The following is a 26,452-nucleotide window of genomic DNA, read 5'->3' on the forward strand; positions in this document are numbered from 1 at the left end:
CATAAGCTGCCTTTATTTTTATTTTATTTATTTATTTTTCTTGCCTGTCCCGTTCAGTACTTTAGCAATCAGAACTGTTGTCGGAAGGGCAGGAAAGATGCCCAACAGATTTATTTTAAGTGGAGAAATTATGGCAATGCCATATTGGTCCACTTGATTGATCTATATTATTATAAGCTTCCTTTTTTAAGTTAAAAATATTGGTATCTGTGTTAGTATCTGCAATATTTGATAGTGAATCGATACCAAAAATTGCAGCATTGCAGGCCACTAAGCAGATGTTCCTCTTTAGCGACCCCTATAGGTAGTAGCCGAAAGAAGAGAAGATGTGTAATTTTTCCCTTGTAATGGCATCAATCGACCGGTACGTTAAGTTTGCTACAACAAAAGCAAATAGCGAAAGGTTTATTTCAAAATTAAAGCACTACATTTTAACGCTCTATGAATAAACCAATTTGTGCAAATATAGCATTTATTAATTATAAAAAAAACAATTAAGTTGGCATTAAAATACCAAACGAAACTACCAGACGCCAAAGAATTGCATTATTTTGTATCGCCGTTAGAGGCGCGATTTATTTTGGAATTTTTCACCGGAACTGAGTGAGAATGATATTAGCCAACTAGACAGCGTCTCAGCAGCGTTTATTTGTGTGTTTTGTGAAAGTCCACCGGTGATGTTGCTGCGAAGATAGGGGGGGAAAGGTGTTCAAAGGCGCTGTTTGGAGCACAATTATCCGTCAGCTCTGCCAGGACAGGTAACGTGTGTAAACGGACTGTTGTTCGGGGAACGCTGTGACATTAGCAAGCTAACTTGGTATACGAACTGCTAACAGTCGCCCCTGCTGAAAGTGAAAATAAAAATTATCTTGGTCGGGTGACCCAACACTTTTTGTATTTCCAATCTGCCACTAGAAAACACGAGTTTTTGCATGGTTTTCAGTGTTTATTCGCTGTGTTATAAGTAGAGCTGTGTCGATATTTCCCTTTAAGAACGGCGACTTCCTTGTTGTGTTTATTTCTCATACTGTGAAAGCCAAGGCTTTTCGCTGGAAGTCCTTGATGTCACTTCAGTACTTCCTCCAACACATGCATGAAATGTAACTAGGTAGTGTATGAATAAAACAAAATGTCTTCAAAATAAATAGTTAAGTTAATGAATAAGGTATAATTTTATTTTTATAAACTTATTAATTGTGTTTTCTTTGCCGCACTACTCAATGCACTGATAAAATAAAGTCGAACGTAAATGGCAAAGTTGTGAATAGGAAGAAAGCGCGGGAGAAACTGGTCCCAGTGAGGGGACTCATGAGTAGTCGTTCAAAATAATCCTTGTTTGTGTGATTCTGAGCTTGTTTCAGACAGTTTATCTTCTGTCTGAAACGAGCTGTTCTTTAAGCCGATGTTCTGATGGTTACCTGTGCCTAAACAGATGAAGCAGGTGGGTGGTGTGAAAGATGGTCTTATTTGTGGTATCTGCTCTTATTGATGTCATACAGACCAAAATTGGGTTACAAACCCCCCCAAAACAAACTGTCTAAAGTGAAGAGCTTATGGCAGGCTACAACCTGAGCTTCTGACTCTCAGTGATCACTTCTATTCGTCATTCATTAAAAATTTGGCCTTGTCCATTATGAGCATCCACCAATGTAACTGTATACATGCAGAAATAATCCTCACCCCTCACTTGGCTCACTCTGAGCCTCTGTTCAAGCCAGTTCTTCCACCACTGTGACATACTCTTATGTCACTTGAGCCACTTATTGACTCTCTTTGCACAAAACACATCCTGTTTATCCACGTGCAAACCTGCAGGAAGAACAAACCTTCCAGCTTAAACCTGGTTTAGACCGTGGTCACAGTGTGTTAAAAGATTCTTACGGTTTTTGGCGACTGGTATTTTTAGCTGGTTGGAGTTTTCCAGCTTTCTTTGACTGCAAAGCCAACAACTATAAGTTTCACTTCCTATAAAGTAAAAGTGAAGGGCCAAAGAATGATTCTGGTATTTTGAGAATATTCATTTCCTTTATCTATGTGAGACTTACACCTAGGGAAATCATACCCGGTGTAAGCCGATCTCATTTATTTAGCCTTTTTTGTATCTTTATCCTGAAAGCAGATTAATTTCCTGCAGGTGGGGTTTTCAGTCTGGCACACTGTAACCTTTAGCTTAGCAATGTGAATTTAAAACCCCTCTCAGCTTGGTTCGAGTATTTCAGGTTTCTGTTTTTTGTCTGACACATTTTCAGGATGTTGTTTCAATTGGTGCTGGCTTTCCTTTGTGGTGTTGGCGTTTGGGCCACAGAAAATACCACCACCCAGCAGGAACCGCCGCCGCTGCTGCTGGTGTCATTTGATGGGTTTCGAGCTGACTACCTGAAGAGGTTCCCCATGCCGAACCTGAAGCTCCTGTACAGCCAGGGGGTCCTGGTGGAGCAGCTCACTAATGTCTTCATCACCAAGACGTTTCCAAACCATTACAGCCTGGTAAGCCTGCTTTTGTTTGCGTGCGTGTTTGAAAGATGATCTGTCTGATAGCTGTGTCTAATTCTGGTCTAAAAACACTTCCTTCCTTTGAATTTGATGCAAGAAATAAGCAGGTTCTTCTCAAAACCCACAGCCTTTCTTTCGCTACCGTTTAACCCAGAGGTGACAACACTCAGGATTTCCAAGAAAAAAACCAGAAGCCTCACTGCTTTCATCTTTCATCAGATTCACTAGTCGTTTCCTCCTGTTTATATAGTCTGTAAGCATGCATTAAAAAGAAAGAACAGAGCTTTCGTTGAGCTGGAGTATCTCTAGAGTGAAAAGTTACACCAAAAAATTGACTTGGTCAGAACCATAGACTGTATATAAAAGATGGACATAGTGACTTGAGTTGGGAGATGCTGAACACCTGTGATTGACAAGTCATTAGCTGATGAGTTAACTCCTTTTAATCTGTCTTTCTGATTGCAAATAAAGAACACAATTAAGAGGGCTATTATTCTACCATATGGGTTGCCCCCAGGTGGTCAACAGCAAGAATGCAGGTTTAAGAGTTGGGTCTTGTTTTAATAATTATTCTAATTATTAATTAATGTCATTAGCTGCAAAATGTTTCACTGGGTCTTTTATATATTGATTTTTTTAAATCACGCAAGATTTTCAATTTTCCCGTAAAAGCCTTGTAAATGTGATATTGTCATTGAAGTTTGTTACTGTCGTCAGATTTAAAAGGAAATATAAAAAACAATCAATTTCAAAGTGTGATATTAGTGCTACACGATTGTTTTTGATCAGTACTGTGATGATGGCTATTTGTCATGATCATTCATTTATTTTTATGGACAAAAATGTTTTTATTGCGCTGTGAAGTAAGCATAACACTGCTTTCAGATCCACATACGGAGCTGTACAAAAACTTAGTGCTAAATTAAACTGGGGACTGTATTTTCAGTGCAGTTTTGTTGCTTGGCTGCGCATCATTCTTTGCATATGATTTGTTCTTGGTTTATACCACTTGGCCTGTTGCTAAAGACTTCCAAGCAATGCATCAAGATCCACTTCTAGAAACAAGCTCTTTGCATTCTGCTGGGGCAGACATTCAAATCAAATCAAAATTCAGTTAACTGGGTTCCCAAAATTTTTATCATTGCATTCACCGTTTAACATTTTGGAAGCTGCTTTTCATGCTTGACTAATCAAGTCTCTTAAGGATAGATAATAGAAGAAAATCACATTGACAGTATAATATTATTGTTTTTATTCTTGTTACCTCTGCAGGTTACAGGGCTTTATGCAGAGTCTCATGGTATCCTGGCCAGTAGAATGTATGATCCCATCAGCAAGAAGCACTTCAGCCTTAGCAACGACACCGACCCGATGTGGTGGAATGGGGCGGAGCCCCTCTGGATCACCGCGCTGGACTCCGGCTACAGCACTGCAGCCATGATGTGGCCCGGCTCTGACGTGACCATCAGGAACCGCACACCTACACACTTCTTTCCCTACAACCCCAACGTAACATTCCAGGAACGACTGGGGAATGTGACAAAATGGCTGTTAGGAAATGAAAAGGTTGAAATATCATGTCTCTACGTTCCTATTTGTGGCGCTTTGTGGAGATGGTCTAATTTGGAAAAGCTGGAAGGTTTGACATTGTTTATGATTTTTATAATCCCACCAGGAACAACGAGTGAAGTTTGCAGCTCTCTCCTGGGAGGAGCCGGACAAATCAGGTCACACGTTCGGCCCTGACAACACCACCGCCATGGGCAAAGCGCTGAAGGAGGTACAGTCATTTGGTTATATTCAAATGCTCAAACAAGCTTACTAGGTTGTCATACTGCTACAGCAAACCTGCATGTACAGTGGAGTTGAATTTGTAAGTTTGCTCACTTAAAAACAAATGAAGAGTCTGTAATTTTTGTGGTTGTTTCATTTTAATGCAGAAAGACAAAATATCAGCCAAAAATCCTGAAAGCTAATACATAAAAGTTATAAACTGATTTGCATGTCATGAGTGAAATAATTGGCTACCAAGCAGAAAAATTTGATATTATTGGAGGAGAAACCCTTGTTAGCAAGCACAGCTGTAAGACGTTTCTTGTAGTTGGTCACCATGTTTGGACACACATTAGGAGGGATTTTGACCCGCTCCTCTTTCCAGAAACTCTCTAAATCTTTTAGGTTTCTTGGCTGCCACTTATAAACTTAAAGCTTTAGTTTTAAGTCTATAAGTGGCAGCACGACTGAGGTCTGGAGACCAGCTAGGCCACTCCATGACCCTAATGTGGTTCTTTAGCCTCTCCTTTGTGGCCTTGGTGTAATGTTTTGGGTCATTGTCATGCTGGAAGACCCATCCATGACCCATCCTTAGTGTTCTGGCTGAGGGAAGGAGGTACTCATGCACTTTTTATGGCCCCATTCATTGGCCCCTACATGCAGTGAAGTCATCCTGCACTCTCAGCAGAAAAACAGAGCCAATCCATAATGTTTCCATTTCCGCGCTTTACTGTAGGGCTGGTATTCATTGGGTCACATTTCTCTTACTCTAAACACGGCGGATTGAGTCGATGCCAGAGAGCTTGATTTTGGTTTTGTCTAACCACAGCTTTCTCCCAGTCCTTCTCTAAATCAGTGAGATGTTCACTGGTAAACTTCAGACGGAGCTGTACATGTGGCTTCTCTGAGCAGAGGCACAACAAGATTTCAATCAAATGCAGGCTGGTGCGTTATCATTAACAAGCTCCTCCCATGTAGTTTTGGACTGATCCGAGACCTTTCTCTTGATCATCCTCACCACATCTTGCCTGGAGCTCCAGACCAATATTCTGATATACTGTCTCTCCACTAAAATGAAAGACTAGTTCCAGTGGTGCAAGTCTTTTTTTTTTACTTGATGCAGATATTTTTGTCTGCTTGTGTGCGATTAGGTTGACGACAACATCGGCCTGCTGATGTCTGAGCTAAATCGGACCGGCCTCTGGGGTCGCATCAACGTGGTGATAACGAGCGACCACGGGATGGCCCAGTGCTCAGCCGATCGCCTCATACGGCTGGACGAGTGCCTCCCTGAAGACAACTACACACTGGTGGACCTCACACCTGTGGCGGCGCTCTTCCCAAATCAAAGTAACTGTGCTGAGCTCATCTCATATTACATAATGAAACTTGTGTCTTTGTTATTCTGTGCATTGAGCTCCCAGTTGCAATTTTCCATGTGTCTGCTGCCCAGGTGATCAAGCTGATGCTGTCTTCAATGCGCTGAGTAAGTGCCACCCCCACATGACGGCATACTTGAAGAAGTCCATTCCTGATAGGCTGCACTACCAGAACAATGTGCGCATCCAGCCAATCATACTGATTGCTGACGAAGGCTGGACCATAGTGAAGAAGGGGAAAAAGTTGCCGAGATGTATGTGCTTTTTTAAAAATTCATTTGTTTTAATAATGTTGAGTTTTTGATATGTTAAGAGTAAATGACAAAAGCCAAAGCACAATGAATTAACTGCATACAATATTTATGCCTGGTAATCCTCCTGTTACTCCTTTTTACTTTTAGTGGGCGATCATGGCTATGACAATGCTCTTCCCAGCATGCATCCTTTCCTGGCAGCGACTGGGCCTGGCTTCCGTCAGGGTTATCAGCTGAACAGCTTAGAAACTGTGGATGTTTATGCACTCATGTGCCGCCTGCTGTCAGTGCCCGCGCAGCCCAACAATGGCACCCTGACCCAGGCTCGGTGCCTGTTGGCCGCTGAGGCCTGCGTAGATCTTCCCCTGGTTATCGGCCTGGTTGTGGGTGTCCTGCTGGTGCTCACTACAATCACTGGTGAGTAAGAATAACGTGTCTTCTTGTTGTATTGTGTTGATGTGGGGGAAAAAAAGGGGACCCAGATTGGAACCCTGTGGAACCCCCCAACATTTTCTCAGCCTTTCCATTAGATGAACAAGCTATGATTTGTTTTTTCTTTTTTCTCCTCCTCAGTTTTGTTCAGGTCTCTGAGCACTCGCCGCCAATCAGGGCCTCAGCCTTTCCGGAGGCTGCAGGTCGACTATGATGATGATGACGACGACCCCTTGTTGGAGTAAACCAACTGTGTCGCAAACAAGTTTAGAACCACACATTTATCAAGAGCAGATCACAATGCAACCCAAAACAAGAATGTAAAAATGTAATCCAGGCTAAAAGCAAAAAAACAAAACAAAAAGAAGCTGCTTCAACTAAAGCCTGGAAGGAAATGCAATCTGTATAATTTAGTAGGCCTATCACTTACTTCCCCATCATTATGCAAAGAGAGTACAATTGTGCAGTTTATTACGTGATTGTGTTATGAGACATAAATATGTCATGCTACTCTTTCAGCTGCTCCCCAGGCTTTGCTCTTGGGAGCACATAAAGGTTAAAGACAGAAACATATGAGGGAGTTCAGAGTTCAGCGAACAGACTCAGAACCTTACCAGAGATCTTTTTTTTTTCCTTTAAAGATTATAATGTCAAGCATGTTCACACAGCTTCCAGCCTGGCTACTTTCAGATCACGCTGTAAGAGTCCCTTTCTGACGATGTCAACAAACCATTTGAATTTGGAAGATCATCGCTGGTGGTGAGAACAGAGTCGCTGCCAACGGTCTCAATCCAGGAGTCACGTTTTCCAGGGACGGTGCAGACTAGAAAGGAAAGCTGGGAGACAGAGCGGTAGTGACATGCAGGAAATGGCCAAGAGTGGACTTTTTATACCATAACTAAACATGGCACTTTTCTTATTACACTCACTCCCTACTGCATTAACAGTTTAGCCTGTATTATGTTTAACCTCTCTTTAATTGTCTGGTATTATGATTGTAAAATATGCCGCTCTGCTTCCTGTCCACGTTGGTGATCGGTCTTATGTTCCAAAATCCGCTCACAGCTAGACTGGGAATCCGTGGATAACAATGTTTGTGTGACTTCTAAGCCTGATTACAGAGGTCGGGTTTAGTGAACCCAGATAATGAAAAGACATCCCGGGAGTGGAAAACTAGCTTAATAATACAGGCCTCAGGTCTGCAGATCCCCTATGTTGAGTAGTGCACTGGTATAAATACAGCTGTGGGTAATGCTATATTCTGTTGTTGTTACTGAGTCTCCATAATGTTACTGCTGTTAAAAATCCTTGGACTTGAACATGTGACAAGAAGGCAGTGGTGATTAGATGTGAAATTTTGGGGAAATATTGGCGAAGTCTTTGGTGTGAAGACGGTAACAATGAGACTGATATTATTATTATTATTAATATTCTCAAAGAAGAGACAAAAGCTACTGACTACTTTCATTTATCTTACTTTTCTTTCCTTTTTTTTTTGGTAATGTTGTTTGAAGTTGTGTGCTGTTACATTTTTATCAGCAGAGGGAGCCACTAGCTCATTTAACTCAGTTGTGACAAAGATTTGATTGTGATTAACCTTCAGTTTTCTTTATGTGGTGTTCTGTTTCTTTTTGTTACACTGTTGCCCAAGTCTGCCAAAACCTGAATTTTAAATCTGAATTGGTACAATAATATTAATTTGTAGAATTACAGGTAATTCCTCACAGTAGCTTTCTATGCCGGTTGTTCACTTTACATGAGGTTGTGTCAGGGGTCCATCTGTGCTTCCTGTATATGAGTGATACCAAAGACTGTTAGATGCACAAAGAAATAATCAGCACGTACGTCTTTTTTTTTTTTCTTACACAGGGATTTGTATTACAAAATTAAAATGGTAATTGTTATTTTTAGCATCAGATAGGTTAGCTGCACACTTTTTTCTTTTTTTTTTAAGAAACAGTACAAACGCAAATTCAGTTAGTAGTTTGAAACTTGAACAGTAATTTCAAAGGCTGTTTTATTTAATCTGATGCTCACAGAGGGAGCAACCACAGGTCTGCTGTCCTGATCAAGGAATTTAGATAGAGCACAGGCCTGTTAGCAGGGATCAGAAACTGTCACCGCTCAAGGTCACAGCATGAGCCTGTTGATATTTGACACTCCTATTATTGGCAAATTCAACAACATGACTCGAACCAATGAGGGATGGATCCATATGACACATGTTTTGTGGGAATGTTGCTCTTGTGCTTGTAACCTTTCCTGTTTCCCCCCCAAAACTTTAAAGAACATCAGTGACACACTGCTCCTCCTCACCAGAGCACTAGATGAATATTTAATAACATAAAAAAAACTTCTATCTTGTTTCTCTTGTAAGATTTAATGCAAACCAAAGGTCCCAGTTGTTTTGTTTGTTGTTTCTTTATTAAATGGATTTTATATATATATATATATATATATATATATATATATATATATATATATATATATATATATATATATATATATATATATATATATATATATATATTGGGTGAAATATTTTCTGTACTTTTCAAGGGATTTATTGAGTTTATTGACATTACAGAATAAAAACATACAACTTGCACTCAGTGCAGAGCTGCTTGCATACTTTAACCATTTAGAATGTGAAACCCTAACTTTTGTAAAGTTTGCCATGTGATGTTCCCTCTTCTGCATATTGCACATATAGTTATTTCTGATGGCTTTATGTAATGTGCACATATGTGGGCAGCTGTGGCTCAGGAAGTAGATCAAGTTGTACACTGAGTTAAATTCAGGCCACTGGTATGACAGTTTTTTTTGTTTTTTTTTTTTAATGCAGATGTCATATCCAGGTGTTTAAATGCTACATGTATGCTCTATCTGTATTGCACTTGCATCAAGGATTGATGTTTAAAGTTACTGTTTTTAGAAGTGTAAAATAAATCTGTACTATGCAAATTGTGTCTGACATGTCAAAATATTTCTGTAGTTATGAGATTTTGACAAAATAAAAAATGTTGGGAAGCCTGATTCGTCTCTTTGTGTAGTGATTCTGAGGAGGATTAAAACTCCTTATGTCAGCTGGCATTGGGAAAAACAACCGAGACACCTTTGGGAAAAATTAATTTATATTCCTTTATATTTTTTTTTCTCCATCGCAGTCACATTACAATGTAATAAAATGATAAACATATAAAATCAAACTCAATACTGACACATATACATTTGTTCTGTGTTCAAAACCAAACGAACTGTACATGTTTTCATTTATATTTCTCTCACATCATTTAAAATCTGTCATTATTTCTATGTAGTCATCTGTATTATTGTAAATCTTTGTCTCTTCACAGATAAATAGACTTTATTTTCAGGAGGTATTGTAACAAAAATAACACATTTCCTAATGGTGGCTGCCTAGAATCACCGAAAATATCATTCAACTCTTAACCGTAATGCTTAGGTACTATCGTAGACACGCAATACACAGACAAACTGAAGGTACACGATGGGTCTTCTCGTTTCCCTCCCATTTGTATTTGTTGTGAATTAGGGAAACCCCCTGAATGGTATCTCTCATGAGCTGATGTGGGAGCGATTTGAATTTCTGTAGTGAAGTTAGGAGATGTTAGCCAGACAGCCCGACTCGCATATAAAATGTAATACACGCCCATGTTTTGGCTTTTTTGTGATTGCACTGCACTCAGCTAGTTGATTATATGTGGAGTTTAAAATGTCCTCCTTATCAAATATATACATTTTTATCACAATCACCTGGACTACAGGAAAAGGGAAATGGCTAGTTAGCTTTTTTTGTTCTTGTACGAGATACTGTATTTTTAGTCAGAACCAAACTAGTGAGCTAATATTTGGAATTGGGGTGAATTGAGAAATTGAACATTTTTTTAATGAAGGTAAAAACTAATGACTGACTTGGAAAATATGGACAATTATAAAAAGATGCTGCTGTCATGTCTAATGATATGTATGCTAAATATACGACTAAAAGATAAATCCTAAATGTGACTAGAAGTCACAAACTCTCTAGATAAGGTTTGTACAGAGATTAGATGTGGGAGAAGTTTTCTTTTATAATAAATGAATACTTTCGATTTAATATTTTATATCTTTTATGTTATTTATTCGAAACAAAACCAGTTGTGCGAAAAACTTTTTCGTTAGCGTTAGCTTTTTGGCCAGAACAAGCTAGCTAGCTAATTAGCCATTTCCTTGTACTTAAACTTTAAACTGAAGCAAAATAATTACCCAATGGATTTTTTTTAATTTGACATTTTTGTAGTAATATATAAGCAAAGATAACTTGAATTGATGAAGTGATAAATGTGCAAGATTGAACTCAGAAATCAAGATTAAGGTTAAAAAAAAAATAGTTGTCAGAATGTTATGTTAACTTTTTTTTATTTTTACATTTACCATTATTTTGTCTTGTTAATTTTTTCCACATAAACATGAAAGTCTTCTCTCTGAATTTTCTGTGAGTAAAATCATAATGTATAACAAATTATTTTGTTATCCATTATGATAAACATTTCTTGTGAAGGTTTCTTTTGAAAGAAATTATTGCTTAATAATTATTTTTATTTTAAAGTAAAAAAGGAGCACAGTTGTCTGGCAAATCACCTCCAAAAACTTCATCCCACCCACAGAGCTAATATCAGTGTGCTTATACTCAAGACAACACAATGGCACAGTTTCCTATGAAAACACAGCTTCCAGTCGGGCTAAATTTTTCTTCTCTCGTTTTACATTCTGGATATTTAGAAAGAACATTTACTATCGGTACATTTCAAAGAGCCATCTAAGCAAACCCATGGAACATAGATCCAACTGAGAAGGATTACCAGAAAAAGGTATTTACAATCAAAATGCCACCCACAAGAAAATAAAAGTTACTTTTGCACATCGAAGTCGCTAGAGCTACTCCCCCCTCCCCCCCCCCCCCCCCCCCCCAAGCTGAAGAACATGGTAGAAAAGCATGACCCTAACAAAATAAAAGCTCAAGGTACGTCTAACAGGTGCTTCCAAGTTAAGGTTTAGTTTGACCCTGCCCTGTGCTTATAGTATCCAAACCTGAGTCAAACCACTGAAATCCTTTTTGTTCATTTTCTGTGCCAAAACTACCAAACCTCTTCGGTTCCTCAAGGAAAGGATTTGAATTGTCATCGGACTCAGATCTGGTAAAAACTGGTCTGAGATCAGAAACAACTTAACATCTGGCCTCAATAAAACCATACTTTCACAGCTCTAGACCAAGCACGCAAAATAATATATGAAGCATTCATGACACGGTATGGTAGCTTGTGCGCAGACACACACACACAGACAGCCTTACCGCAGGCCTCATATGCTTTGTAGACCCTGATAGTGGAACATTTATGTATTTTATCCAAAGGAAAAACAACTCCTTGGTTTTCATTTCATTTTCACAGCAAGATACACATTCCTCAGTCGGGAGGTAGCATTCATCCCAGTTATTCCCAAGGTACAGTTTTCCCCTCCCGACCAATTTTAAACCATCAGAAGTCAATCCTGATAGAGAACAATGTAAAGTCCATAAAAATAATCACCAAATTATTTAAGAAAAATGCAAAAAGCTTAAAATCTGTAAACAAATGGTACATCGCATATTTGCAATTCTGCACATCAACACTGTATGGTTTATTCCTTCCTCCTAAGAGAAAAAAAAGCCTAAAACATATATATAAAAACAAGCAACGCGTGAGAACAGTGATGTGGTATTTCTGTAAAGGTTATCTAAGGCCAGAACCTTCTTGCTCGTAACCTTGCATAGCTGTGGATGTGAAGCCATACAACAGTGACATAACACCGACTGGGTTTAAATTCTCTTACAGTGTGGGCATGAATAAGGCTCTGGTTTTCTCGATGAAGGAAGAAACTTATCACTCAGAGCGTGCAGGCTCAGTCATAGGCCCAGTGTGGATGATTTTTGACTGCTGGGTGACACAACCGAGACTGATGTATGATACCTGGACTTTGATCATGAGGCTATTGCTGAGTCTGAACGCTCCTTATGAGTAGTTCCATATAAAGAGAGAGAATTGTATTATTTGGTTGCTTCTAACCTGATTTGGCTATAATAAACCTGATTTCTCATTGGCTGGAGCTCTGGGTGCAAAGAGCTGTGGATTGGATCAAAAAATAAATAAATAAATAAATCAGCGGTCAATGCTGTGGGAAAAAAAACAAGCGGGGCAGCTGCTCTTTGTTCAGAAACATATAAGCTGTGACTCTTGGCCATTTATATTTACTCTCAAATCCAGATCGCTCATGCAAGATTATTTGTTGTTCTGTGAAACGAGCAGGAGATGCCTGACTGCGCTCTCTAAATGGCACATGACGCTGTTTTCCTTTGATTTCTGCGTGTTGACGCTATTCTTCATGTACAGTGCATGTCCAGATCAGAGTGTACCAGAAAAGTAGCACCACCCTCCTATGACTCATATCTTAAAAAAAACCACACACACACAGAAAAAAAGAAAGAAAAAAAGAAACCACCTCCACTTCAGTCGAGCAGATAAGGCATTGTTGCTTTGATGTGTTTCACAGAGACGGAAAGTGTTGCTGTTTTTACATACGCTGTCAACATGAAGGAATTAGACTGTTTCATCGATCTGAATGTTTGATACACATATTTGGCTAATTCTTCACCGTAACCACAACTATACAAAACCCATCTAGCTTTACTCAATAGCACCATATGAATATTGTTCCCAAATTATAAAGGGGTAAGGGAATACTGGACATTGGTGTGTGAGTGTGTTTGTGTGTGTTCAAGTGGTGAGGTAGGGATACATCCCATGTTATTACACTGCTTTTCATTGTGTGTCTCTCCCTGCTTCAGAGGAAAACTGTGTGTGTTTGTGTGTGTGTGTGTGTACACTAAGCACATCTCCCCCATGTTGGAGACTTGCATAGCTTCTGCAGGACAGGAAGAGCAGTTGTCCGTTTGGACGGAGCCTTTGGCACAGCCTTGGCTGATAACTGAAGGCAGTACTCAAGTTGCACCATAGAATTCAAAGAGACAATCTGCCCTTATTGCACCATAAGTACATGTGTGTTTTGTATTTGCACCATATGAAGTGGGATTAGCAGCCAGTTGACTCTGAAGCTCGAGAGTGTTGCACCATATGAACACTGATGCTGCTGCTTCTGTTACGCGTTCGCAACTAATGTTTCTACTCGCCGGATCGCAGCAAATGGACTGATTTGTCTGTTTTGTTAGTCGGCTAGCACCACAGAAAAATAATGTGAGCCCACCTATCGTTCACACTTAAAGGGACGCTGTATTTCTGCTTTTAGTCTCCTTATTTAAATAAAAAAAATTCCACACTGGGGTAATTATTACAGTTTTATCTACTGATTAACTTTATCAGTCATTAATGGTGTTCTTAACATCCGCCAGTTCATCGGTGAACCACTTTGGTGGTAGGGTTGCTGTTAGGGTTGCATTTCACCAAACAGGTGAAAGCTCTAAATGGTAGATGTGACCCTAACCCTTAAACAAGCCTTAGAGTTAAAGCTGGCAATGTTTCCCAAGGTAAGGATCAGGACTATCATTATCGCTAAGTTTTGGTTTTTTGTTGCTCCAACTTTGTCATTTTTCTCTGAACTTTCATACACAGAATTTGTAGGAACAGCCAAGGACAGAGGATATTGGGTCTTGAAATTGCGTCTTGGTTGTTTGAGTACGATGCTGACTTTTTTGCTTTCTAGACACTAAGTGGTTCACAGCTAATAAGCAGCGGGGTTGATAGTTAGCACCTGTAAGTCTGAAGTGATGTTTCTGAGCCAGAAGAAGGTGGATTGCCCACTTCGCTATGGGGACAGGCTGTTTTCTCAAATAGAGGAGTTAAAGTGTCTTGGGGTCTTGCTCATGAATGGGGAAAAATGGATTGGGAGGCTGACCAGAGATTGGTTTGTAGTGATCCGTAACTATTTGGCCACAAACTGTGAGTAGTGACTGAAGGAATAAAACGGTGGATACAAGTACCAGAAAGAAGACTCAAAAGACTGTCTGAACTCATCCTTAGAGATAAGGTAAGGACTCAGAGTAGAGATGTTTCTTCTCAGCATATAAAGACACCAAGTGAGGTGTTTCGGGCATCTGACTAATATGCATCCTGGAAGTTTCTTAGGTGAGACTACTGAGGAGAGACCTTGGGTAGACCCAGGACAAACTAAAGATATTGTCTCTTGGCTGTTTTGGGAATGCCTTGGTATCTTCAGAGTCAGTGGCCATGGAAAGGGAGCTCTGGTCATATCCGTCAAGCTTTTCTACAACCAAATTTTAATGTAATACCTTAAAATTGCAGGTTTTACCAATAATTCAAAAGATTCTCATACTTCTGGGTCACTGGTTGAAATCAATCACAGAATTATAATTTGAGGTGAATTAATTAATAAATTACGTATATTTGCAAGTCGCCCTCAGAAAGACTTTGACTTTTACCAAAATTACAAAATTTGTTGACGTACCTCAATTTTAACTCTCTCTATACCCAGCCCTCATAGCAAAGGCGGTTGTAGAAAGCAGGAGAAACTGGGCTCATGGAACGGGATCGGAGGAAACACCCCCCCCCCAACGGCGTGAGGTTTCAGGAGTTGCACCGTTCCGTTGACATGCTGATGACTAATATCTCAGCTCATGTGTTTTCGCCTGCCAATGTAACAGCTTGGATTACAGGGGTAAACAAACCAAAAGAAATAAATAATGAGCCATACACCACAGCTCAGCCGTGGGTGGCTTTGGAGGAGTTGATATTGGACACGAAACAGGAGAAGACAAGTCACTGGGAGGGTTGTGATGACTGAAGTCCAAAACTGTTTTATGTCAGCTTCAGTGGCAGCACCCTGTTAGTGTGGGACCAACATGATTAAGCTATCACACACAAAAAAATGTATTAGACCTCGATCAAAAACAATTACTCTTGAATCTACCCTTATTTTTATGATATAAAAAGACCTCCCACAACTGCTTGGAGCATAAAAGGAAATGATGGAGAACTTCCCCTAAGATGGCATTCAAATTTCACACTTTATTTCCCTCCCAGATGAGCAATATGGTTATGACCAACATCGTCTAGGACTTTACTTATGCTATTTTGTAGTATATGTATGTAGAGTCTATGACATAGCCTAGGCAAGCAGACATTGCCAGGCTTTTTTAACAGTTGTTGGGAGCTGCACTGACGCCACATGCAGTTACATACTGAGGGAGGTGCATGCATGAATATAGCGTAGGGCTTCAAATGAGTTTGCAGTCATGATGTACCTACGGCACAGATTTAAGGCAGAAACATTTCTTATGAATCTTGTTCCATTAACATGGAAGTCAATTCTTTAAGCGTCTTCAGTTTGTTTCAGAATTTTCAAATAGTTGGGAGCTTTAATGCATGGCTTATATATTCATGAAATCTGAAATCTAACGAAAGCTAGCTAGTCCTGTGTAGGTGTTGTAGTTTGGTTTAAAACGGTTAAAGACACTGAAATCACCTTTTTTTTTTACATTTTTACTTTTCCAAATGTTCAGCAAGAAATTATTTTAGTGCTTTTGTAATATGCTTTAAGAAGCGACTGTGTTTCATTTTTCCACGTTACAGCTAACATGTTGCTAACTGCCCTCAACATACTTTTTTCAAGTCTATCTTAAGGATATAGTTGGGCTTGCTTTGTTCTATGCTCAATTGGCCTTTGAGTTACATGAGGAAAGTTGTACTAGTTCTTTAACTCTCCATTAAATATGAGTTCCTGCCAGCAGACTGCCTAGGTTAGCATAACAACCAAAAACAGGTAGAAACCTTTAGCTTTCAAGATCTCGAGTCAGATTTTGTGGCAGGATTTGCTGAGTTGTTGACATCGTGTAGGCAGAAACGAGCATAAAAAAGTAACTATTTTGTTGATAGAAATAACATTTGCTACAAATTCATATACATGCTTTTATTTATTTAGATAAGTATGGATTTATAACATAGCATCTACCATTGCGCTACACAAAGTAAACCAGATTAGCGGGAAAACTTACTCCCCTGATTACCCTGATAGGTCAGGTATCAACTAACACATTTCTTTTAAAAGCCCTGATCAATAAGAATTATTATTTTTATAGTATGAATTTGTTTCCATATTTTGAATCACAAGCACATGAACTCCAAAATTTGAAGAGTTACTCTTTTACTGTCTTAGGAGCAAGTAAATGTGCAATTATTCTTAATGGTAGATGGTTTGGCTACTTTCTGAACCCACAAAAAACTATTTTTTACATTTATCTTTTTGTATAATTTAAATAAGACAAGATGCTAGCTACTAGATACTTTAGAAGAAGAAATCCAGGCTAGCTGTTTTTACCTGTTTTCAGTTTTTTAAGCTAAGCTAAGCTAATCAACTCTCTAGTGCTAATGTTTTACTTGTTGCCTTTGACAAGACAACAAGTAAATCTACTAAACTAAAACTGTCCTTTTGAGAAACTGTAGCTAAAATTTTAGATTCTTTAAAATTGAGGCTGCAAATGTAAAAATTGTTGTTTGAGTGTGCATTGGATGCCATTACTGCCACTTTGTCTCCATCTTTTCCATCATGCTCGGCCACTCTCCCCGTTAACCTTGTCAGTGATGTCGAGAAACTGATGTGTCCAACAACAACATAGCAACAGATTAAAAAACATCCTCTCTGTACATGGAAAATATATACACTATCTTTTGACCAGACTAATAACGACATGTTACAACTCATTTTATTAAAAGTGACCGTCATTGTGTCACATCCTTTTATTCTTCTTTAACCTGTGAACGCGTGCAACATAAATGGCTTGCGGTGGTCAAGGACTCCATCGTAAAACTACGCTTATTTTTCATATTTTTTCTTTTTTTTTTTCTTTGCAGCGGAGCGCGCACATGTGAAATTAAAGAAATGAGACCAAGTGAGGGACGATTAAAGTTAAATAGAGTGACAAAAGGTTTAAGAGAGGAGGAGACGGACTCGCGCCGAAGCAGCTTGTTGAGTCATGGCCATGGGACTCACAGGTCGCAGGTGCCCGCAAGGAATGTAAGTGTGATCGCGTGTGTGCGCACACATATAAGTGTGACAGATTGCTTCTGTGTGTGTATGTGCTTATATCAAGTGTGACTTTCTGTGCATGAATGTGTTTCTAAATCTTCTCTAAATCTGAACATCCACATATACATACATGTTTTTTTATGGTGCACATGTGCTTTTGTGTACTTGTCTGTATATGTGTGTGTGTGTGCTGATTTGTGTGTTCGTCAGAGTGAGGACTCATACTGCAACAGTTCATACAGGAGGGGTCCATCACGATAGCGGATGCCCACAGCGGCTGGCGTTATGTACTGCAGGATGTTTATAGTCCTCCGCAGGCGCCTGTCTACATAGTGGGCATCCCATGCTGGGTAACGCTTCCTGGGCATGTCGATCTTTATAAGCGGGCCCTCGGGCTTGGAAGTGGGGGGCGCAGACCTCACCTGGAAGACGGGAAGACACGTCTCGGCCACGTCCTCTTCCGTCTGTGACTTGGCCATGTGGGCTGGTGTGGGAGGGGCTGTGGGTGGGGCTGACGGGGGGAGAGGGAGACCCCAGAGCAGCTGGGCACAGCAGGATGAGGCGGGACTTGGCTGGAGGTGGGCAGTGGCAGGATGGAGGAAACCGTAGTACAGCAGCATGACCAGGACGCCCCCTGCGAATGTCAGGTAGACGCTGCACAGTGCCAGGACGGCATAGGAGTCGGTCAGCACTGGATCTCTGTAGGCATACCTACAGGATGACAGGTGACAGTACAGGGGTTAAATTAATAGGTGTACATCTACACGTGTTTATAGCAGTAAACCATCTTTCCCACTGGTCCACCAAAGCTGATTATAATTGTTTTATCTACTGATGGGTAGCCCAGTGTGTATTTTAAAACATGGTTTATTGGTGGAGTTGTACTTAATATTAATAATCTAAATCGGCAAAATAATTTCTAATCATCGTTTTAAAATAAATGTAGAGTCGTACACTGAGTAACCCTTCTTTTAGACAAGCCCCTGCATGCTGCAGGTGGCACTGCTAGAGGGAGAGGAGGAGGGCACCAAACTTTAAAGCGATCTGCCAAATTAAGCTAGCAGTTTGTTTGCATACACGCAGCTTTTTGCTTTAGCATATTAAAACAACTGCACAACCATGTAAAGCATGCTGGTGGTGGATGAGAGCACATGAAAAGATGGATGAATTTCAATAAAGCCATGACTGTGATGACTCTGGCTGCCAGAAACACTGTCATCAACTGGCAAAACAATTTTTCGTTGTACTACTTACTGGCCCTGGGCCATGTGGCCATCAGTTATGTTGCAAGTAGTATGGCAGTAAACTCATCAAGAAAGCATTTACTAGCCTTTTATTACATGAATATTGTGATATAGGCTTACCTTGCTAGTGTTGTAAATAGGCTAAGCCTTGGTAAGCACTTATGGTATACTTTAAATGTGTCTGTTTACTTGTTCATTTCAGAATAAATTTGAAGTCTGAGCAGGATACAATACAGATTAAATACTCAGCAGAATGAGAACAAGTAACCTTCAAAATAAAACAGGAAGTAAAGAATGAAAGGAAAGCCCGAGAGAACACAGGCAGCATAGAAAAGATAAAAAACTCCAAAATTACAAAGGAAGGAGAAAAAAAAGAATTTATAAGAGAATTAGAAACGATCATTACACAGATCATTGGCATTTAGCTTTGTGAAGCTGAGAAGCTGCAGGACACTGCGTGCCTTTACGGTAGCTCCTTGTGAAGTAAGAGGTACGCCTACCTTTTATAGTTTTTGGATATTCTTGCATACATTCTGTGATATTTATGTGAAAAAACACATTTTATGACTTTACGCTTGTTGCATCAGGGATGTCAAAGAATGCAAACGGCGCTAAACTCACCACAGGCCGGTCAGGATGCTGTTCTCGGCCAGCACCACGGTGTAGTACGCCACCATCCTGTATCGCGTCCGACCCTCTTTCACGTTGAACCAGCAGAAGATGTAGACAATGCCGACCACCATGTTGAAGAGCACCTCCTCCCACTTGGACATGCAGAAATCAGTGCCTCCGTGCACCACCCAGAAAGCCATGGCGCACCAGTGGAGCACCACGAAGATGCCGAAGTAGATGTGGAAGAGGGAGGCAAAGAGGGCGAGCGAGAGGACACGGGAGAAGATGGTGAAGAGGCGCCAGAAGAGGTGCAGCAGCGCCCCGCGGTAACTCATGCTGCGCTGGTCGTCACGAGAGTCTCTGAGCAGTTTGTGGTAGGAGGCCAGAACCCAGGCGAGAGACAGGAGGGAGGCTAGGGAGGAGATGCCTGCAGGGAGACACAGAGGTGGATGATTTCCATGCTTCTCCTGTTTTGTATAAACACGACATTATAATGACTCACTAGGGAGGGAGCGGGGGGAGGGTTGTTTTGTGTAATGGTGTGAGCATACAATAAGTAAGAGGTAGTGCGTGTCACGACCGAGACATTTGGTAATGACGAGTCTCTAATACAAAGTTATTTTTAATGTCCCAGCTGCCGTGTGTAACCGCCCCCTTGTGTACTCGTCACATCTTTCCATTAAGGTAAACTGTGTCCCAAAACTCCAGAGTGAGCGCGATGAATAACACCAGTGGGTGGCCGCCCAAGATGATGCATGCAACACGGAAGAGGAGGATGATGGAGTCTGACTCGCACATCGCTTTCTATCTTTGACAACCTGAACAACAGTAAAAACCTGCGAAATCCAGCAGCCATCTGCAGCTACACATAATCAAGCACAATAGTCGCAAATTGATAATTAGCACTTGAGCAGCTGCTCATTTGCATGCTGTTTGCCGGCTACGCGAAAACATGCTATTACGCCGGTACAGCGCAGTCTGTAAATCCATCCAACCACCTACACTGTAGCGTCTCGGCTCGGTTCTCCTGGATCATGATGCAGAGCTGCAGGACCAACTGAGGCGCCGACTCCAGAAACGTTTCCAGCAAACGCAACATGTTGACGTCAGCGTACTCGAACATCATGGCCCAGTACCAGCGCCGCTGGTGCTCCTTCTGCCGACGCGACATGACGCCTAGGTACAGCGTCCTGATGTACCTGTAGGGGTTCAGAGGGGCAAACACGCATATGTCAGGCGTTTCTACACACTTTCAATCGGGGAAGTCAAACTCATCTCACGTCGTGGGCCATGTACGGCCTGCTTTGATCTTAAGTGTGCCAGACTCACTTAAGATCAAAGTGTAAAGCAGTTTATCTGCACATTAAATCTCTTCGATATCACAATGTAATAAAAAAGAAGTGTAAATTCAACAGTACATGTTAGTTTTTCTACATCATAAAGAAATTACTCTTTGGGCTTAAAATGTAAGAAAAAAATGTGTAAAAATTACAGTAAAAGTTCTGGATTGTCCTGTACGTTTGAAGCAGAAATGTGTTCACAGAGACCAGCTCTTTTGACATAGATATTTTCTGTAAATCACAGAAAATATATTTTTAAATTAATTAATTATATTTTACTGAGGACAAACTGAAAAAAACTTACATTTCTATAGCAGATCATGAAAAAATCTACTATTTCATTACTTTGATGTAGTATGGATAGCGAACAAGATGTCAAATTTATTAAAATATAGATAAATTCAAAATTTACGCCCTCCTTCAGACTCCTCCAAAGATGTCCAGTGGGTCGGGTTGGAGCCTGCGCTGGGCCACTTCTGGCCCTCAGGCCTTATTTTTAAACACACCTCCTTTAGATGAAAAAAATATAAATAAAAAATCTGTATGCTGTCACTGATAGCAGATCTCCCTAATATGGTCATCTAAAGCACACGAGGAGCTTCCCGCCTGCTGCAGAGGGCCGGCCAATTAGAAAAAGCTGGTTTAAAGGGAGCCAAAAGAGCTGGTCTCAGACGGCAGTCAAACTCGTGGACTTCATGGTCCCGTATCAGACAGATTTGAACTCTACCAGAGTCCAGGAATAAGAATAAGGAGCTGGAAATGAGCCTAATAGGTCACATCTTCCCTTGCGTTCTTTCGCCTAATCGGGCAACTAAATCAAAACCAACACTCTGACTTATTCCTGTTTCACCTGATTGGTGGCTGTAAATATTTCTAGCCTTCATTACTTCATTACACTGAATTTAACCTTTCTATAAACAGCCTTGGAGAGATGCTGATCTATACGTGCTGGATGTGGGAAACCACAGCACATGTGGGCGGGATGTAGGCAGTGATCTCAATTAAACTGCCTCACTGAGCATGTGTGTGTGTGTGTGTGTGTGTGTGAGGAGTATGCACACAAATGTAAACATGCTGTAAAAATAAAATCCTTCAGCTTGCATGGCTGCAGTGCATGCATGGGTGTCCTCCATGCAGACGTGCACTTCTACATTATGTACAGTACGCTGGAGGTTAATTCACGCCCCATAAATAATGCAGCGTCCCTGGAAGAAAACGCCCACATGTGCATCGATTTACAGCACGCCGGCCCTCCCAAACGAACCCTTTCGAGATGTTTTGGTTTTAAAATAAGGCCAGAAGGATGTGTGTCCTTGACTCAAGAGCAGTGAAGGATAAATAATCAGTATCATTTGTTTGGCTTCTGTAAACGGGAGCTCTGGTCTGCAGTGGTCACGGTTAGTGTTGAGTGTAGCAGGCGAGCTCCTTAATGCCCTGACATGGAAGGAGGTGGTCTCAAACCAAGTACAGCTGATCTTCCATCCAGCCCACCCTGCCCCCACCACTCTCATTTCTCCTTCCTCTCCCCTCCCCCTTCTTTTTCACTCCACTTGTGCACATCCTCACCCCCCATCTCTCCCTCTCCACAGCCTTTCCATCTCTCAATTTCAATCAGGCCGTGCAATTTCCCCAGCTATAACCACCCTTTCTCGCCCTCTTCTCCCCCACCCTCTCTCTCTGCTCCTTCCCATCCGGCCCTTCCTCCAGGTGGGAGAGTCCATTCTGCGGGCCAAGAGGGGACAACTACTGGGAAGTGTGTATGGGTGTGAGAGGGGTTGATTTAACCCTACAACCAAAGCATAGAAGCTGTGTAGCACATCAGCATAGTAGGACGTAAAAAAACACACACACACACACTACTCCACTCTCCCTGCTGCCCACCCAGGGGCAAGTGGACACCATTAAGAAGTCTTCTCAGAGAGAAGAGAGAGGAGGGAGGGAAGAGAGCAAACGTTGTCCTTACATAGACTGGGAGGCTGGAAAAGAAAAAAAAAACCAGCGCACTCGTGTTACTTCTATAACTACAGTGTGTGTGTTTGTGTGTGTAGACCAAGCTGCATGCTTATATGAGGCAAGAAGCCCACAATGAAAAGAAGTGTGTGTATTTCAGTTTTTTCCCCCAACAGTGCTTTCAGCACCACAATTAACACCTAACATTGTCCAACTGTGGGAATACATATGTGTGTGTGTGTGTGTGAGAGAGAGAGCGAGAGAGTAAGAGATGTGCTGCCAGAAGCGCAGATGCTTTTCCTCTTTGTACTCTCCATGCATGCTGACACTTATGGGAAGAGCCTTGACACCGTTTTTCCACTGTTCACACACACGTGCTGACATGTGCCAGCGCACACACAGATACACACAAAGGCATGCTGACATTTCAGAAGGGAAGAGCCTTGACCGAAAGCTGGAAATGCTGGGAATGTGTTCAGCACCATGGAGAGCGCTTCGGTCAGCCCTTAAAACACACACTCTGAAGGATGTGGCTCACTTTGTTTCTTTACACTGTGTGAAGGCTTAACTGTAGCTACTCTGCAACTGCAAATGCTTTACTCAGGTTCTGTTCTGGCTGTGAATTCAACTCTTTCTTACTGCAGGGCGGTCAGCGAGTTGCTGAATTAGCTTTTCATAGGATGAGTCAGAAATGAAAAGTTTCAACAGATCAGAGTTTGTGTGTGAAATCAGGCTCTCTGTTCTCCTGACTGTCTCTCTTAATATCTTCCTGTCATTCCCAGACAGCAACTGAAGCACAGAGGGAGTCGCAGAGAGCCTTTCCATGTCTTCCTCTCGCTTTTCTCTCCTGCCTGTCACTTTGAAGCGAGCTGTCTTTTCTAGTAGCCACATCAAGTGGACACCCTGCTCTGCTCATTAGGAGCATTAAGTTTTTGTGAGCCTGTTAGAGAGAGAGAGAGGGGGGGGGGGGGGGGGGGGGGGGGGGGGGGAATCGGGTGTGTTTGTGTTGCCCCCCTTCCCCTCTTACCTCCACACTTGTCCCAGCTGGAGGATGTGTATGGTGGCCTGCCACAGCCAGATAGTGGCCAGCTGCAGGCGGTCCCTTCCAGGATACAGGCACCCCAGAACCACCGTGCCCCGCTTGGTCAGCCCCTCGACCTCCCCGAGGCCCCCGCCGGTGTAGTCCTGCACGAACCATCGGAAACTCAGAATCTGGACCAGTACCGAGGGCACCAGTACGAAGAAAAGAGTGAGGCCGAACCAGAGATAGTCCTGCCTCTGGTAGTAGTCCATCGCCAGGCACAGGTCCGTGCCGACGTCCCAGAAGAAGACAAGGAGGGCAAGGATGATCCAGAGGCAGTCCAGCCACAGCTGCTCCCGGGGCGGGCAGTGAGTCTCCCGGATGCCGACCCCTCCGGCAGGCGGACTCCCGCCGAGCAGAGAGCCGAGGCAAGCTGAGCGGCAGCCCCAGTAGCAAGCGGAAGAGCGGCAGCACTGACAGATGTGGATCGCCGCGGAGTCCAGAGGCTCCTCGGCGTCAACATCATAGAGCTGGGCGAAACCCCCGCCGCCGCCGCACCCGACCCCGGCTTTGCCGCCGTCGGACTGTGCGGCCATGTTCGCCTTCCCGCTCCTGCCCTCCTGCGAGACGCACGACAAACGCACCGTTTTGCTTTCTTGTGGGGCGCGGACACCACGTCACTTCCCAGATACCTGCTGTCCCCTACCCTCTCGCTCCGCGGCGACTGCTGTGACTCTTTCCCGCCCTGGGCGCGAGGAGCCATCAGAGCCGGCGGCCGCGCGACGGCGGCTCCTCTTCTTTCTCTACCGGCCGACACACACCCGCCGGGGGCTCGCGGTCAGCAGCAGCAGCGGAATCTGTTACCGTTCTAGTCCGGCAGCCCCGCATCCTCCCCGTCCTGCGCGCGCGGTCATCTAGGGCAATGAGAGGCTATGACGTAATGCATCTCCCGCTGTTCTTAAGATGTGTGAGTGAGTGACTGTGTGTGTGTGTGTGTGTGTGTGTAGGCGCTAAACGGACAGCAGGCTATTCTCTTTAACCGCGGCTCTGCTAATGTAAACCTTCCTGTTCAGTCAACTGGAGGCCCTCCTGCTCCTCCTGCCCCCCGCACTCAGGTTGCAGGTGCCCGGCGTCCGCTGCCACCCATGTCCGCTCCGTTCCTTTCCGCAGCTCCAGCCCTCTGCAGCTCCTGCTTCCCCTCTCCTCACGTTCTCTTACACTTTCACTCCGCCCTCTACCGGATAACAACTTACAAACCCCCCGATCCACATCCGCACACACACTCGAGCGAGCGCGCGCACACGGACTATGATCGTGCACTGTACACTGGAACATATGAACTGTTTTTCCAAGTAGTTTTTCATTGGGAAGAAAAAATTCCCAGCAACTGACGCTCAATCAATCAATACCCCCCCCCCCCCCCCCCCCCCCCCACACACACACACACACACACAGCTCTCCATGACTCCCTCACACTCTCCACGAATCTCTCCATCATCTCCTCCAGTGGGCTGAGCGCCCAGTGGCTGTGCCAGCCTAATCAGCCCTAACATATGTGCGTTTGAGAGATCCCTGCTAGGCAAACATGGTGCCAGAGAGGGAAGGATTTAGGAACACGAGGAAATGGATGGACACTGTATATGTATGCGCGGAGACGGGGGGTAGAAATGAGAGCATGGATGAAAGGAGGTGTGCAGAGAGAGAGAGAGAGACAAAGATAGAAAAGACGGTTTAGCTGAAGCAGTTTGACAGGATGAAAAGGCTGACGAGATGAATGCAAGAGAGAGAGGATGAGTGTGGAAGATTAAGGAATTGTTGTTGACGGGATGAAGAGGTTGTGTCAGAGGTAGAAGAGGGGGGAAAGGCCAGAAAATATATGGTGAAACGGAGTGGAACAAAACAACGAAATGACATTAAAAATGAGCACATTTAGGAGATTTAAATGGAAAGAAGTTATGATGGGGAAGTAGATGTAGATGATGAAGGTCAAGAGAAGGGAAAATGGGAGGAGAGAATTTTTTTTTAAAGGGAGAAGGGAAGAGTTGACTTAGGAATTCTCAGTGGGATGGAGAACATGTGTGTTTTTTTCCAACCATGTTCCATTATTATTTTTTCAAAAAGCCCACAAAATCTCTCTCTCTCTCTCTCTCTCTCTCTCTCTCACACACACACACACACGTAAGCAAGCGTGCACTGCATCTCTTCATCACACTCGCACGCCTTTTCCGGGTCCCCAGAAGCAGGTTTCTGTGCGAACTCATGCACTTTCTTTCTCTCTCTCTGTCCGCTGGATTTTAGCCGCTCTGTTGTCATGACAACCGTGGCTGGCTGAAGGACAGGGAGATGGTTGTAAAGCCATTTGCATGTGAGCAATAGGAGTGAGTGAGTGACAGCAACACTCGAGGTATTTAGTCATACAGGTCGTAACACCTGGACTCGAGGGTAATTCCACCTGGTCTTTTGGAAAAGGGCAGAGAATCAGCCGAGGTCGCAGCTGCAGCCTCCCAGCCTCCTATACAATATTTATCCCAATGAATTTGCAAAGATGCCAGAAGACTTGAGATCAAACGCGTGCCGATGATTTGCTCGAGACAAAGGAGAGGAAGCGGTAGTTACATCAGCAGTGAACTTCAGAAGATCAAAACAGTGGCCTTGTTCTGAGCTGATGGGAATCATGAGGACACAAATAGGAAGTTTAATGTGGCTTTGACTGTGGAGGGAGCTAGATGAGATATAGATGTAATTAGACAATTCAGCTCATTCCATTCAGCGTACAGGACAGTGATTTGTGCAGCTTAGAGGAAAAGCTGAGTCGGAAAATGAAGTTGATTACAAATCTAACAGCAAGAGACGTGCG

The 26,452-nt window shown here is 42.5% G+C and overlaps 2 protein-coding genes across 2 annotated transcripts; one reads left to right on the forward strand and one right to left on the reverse strand.

The window, feature by feature from the left end:
• Positions 1 to 610: 610 nt before the first annotated feature.
• enpp4 (ectonucleotide pyrophosphatase/phosphodiesterase 4) lies at positions 611 to 8,789 on the forward strand. Its single transcript, XM_006795707.3, has 8 exons — positions 611 to 758; positions 2,250 to 2,487; positions 3,766 to 4,059; positions 4,169 to 4,273; positions 5,418 to 5,616; positions 5,720 to 5,899; positions 6,047 to 6,316; positions 6,473 to 8,789. Exons 2-8 carry the CDS (start codon positions 2,251 to 2,253, stop codon positions 6,574 to 6,576), a joined length of 1,389 nt encoding a protein of 462 aa, XP_006795770.2. The 5' UTR covers positions 611 to 758; position 2,250; the 3' UTR covers positions 6,577 to 8,789.
• A 2,508-nt stretch (positions 8,790 to 11,297) lies between these two features.
• On the reverse strand, positions 11,298 to 24,884 carry xkr6a (XK related 6a). The gene is made up of 4 exons (XM_006795706.3): positions 23,602 to 24,884; positions 20,287 to 20,483; positions 19,294 to 19,711; positions 11,298 to 18,139 (listed from the first exon to the last, which is right to left on the reverse strand). The coding sequence occupies exons 1-4, from the start codon at positions 24,189 to 24,191 to the stop codon at positions 17,635 to 17,637; spliced, it is 1,710 nt and encodes a 569-aa protein (XP_006795769.1). The 5' UTR covers positions 24,192 to 24,884; the 3' UTR covers positions 11,298 to 17,634.
• Positions 24,885 to 26,452: the final 1,568 nt, after the last annotated feature.

Source organism: Neolamprologus brichardi, chromosome 23 (genome assembly GCF_056152115.1).
Source record: "Neolamprologus brichardi isolate AB-2024 chromosome 23, ASM5615211v1, whole genome shotgun sequence".
Taxonomy (NCBI): domain Eukaryota; kingdom Metazoa; phylum Chordata; class Actinopteri; order Cichliformes; family Cichlidae; genus Neolamprologus; species Neolamprologus brichardi.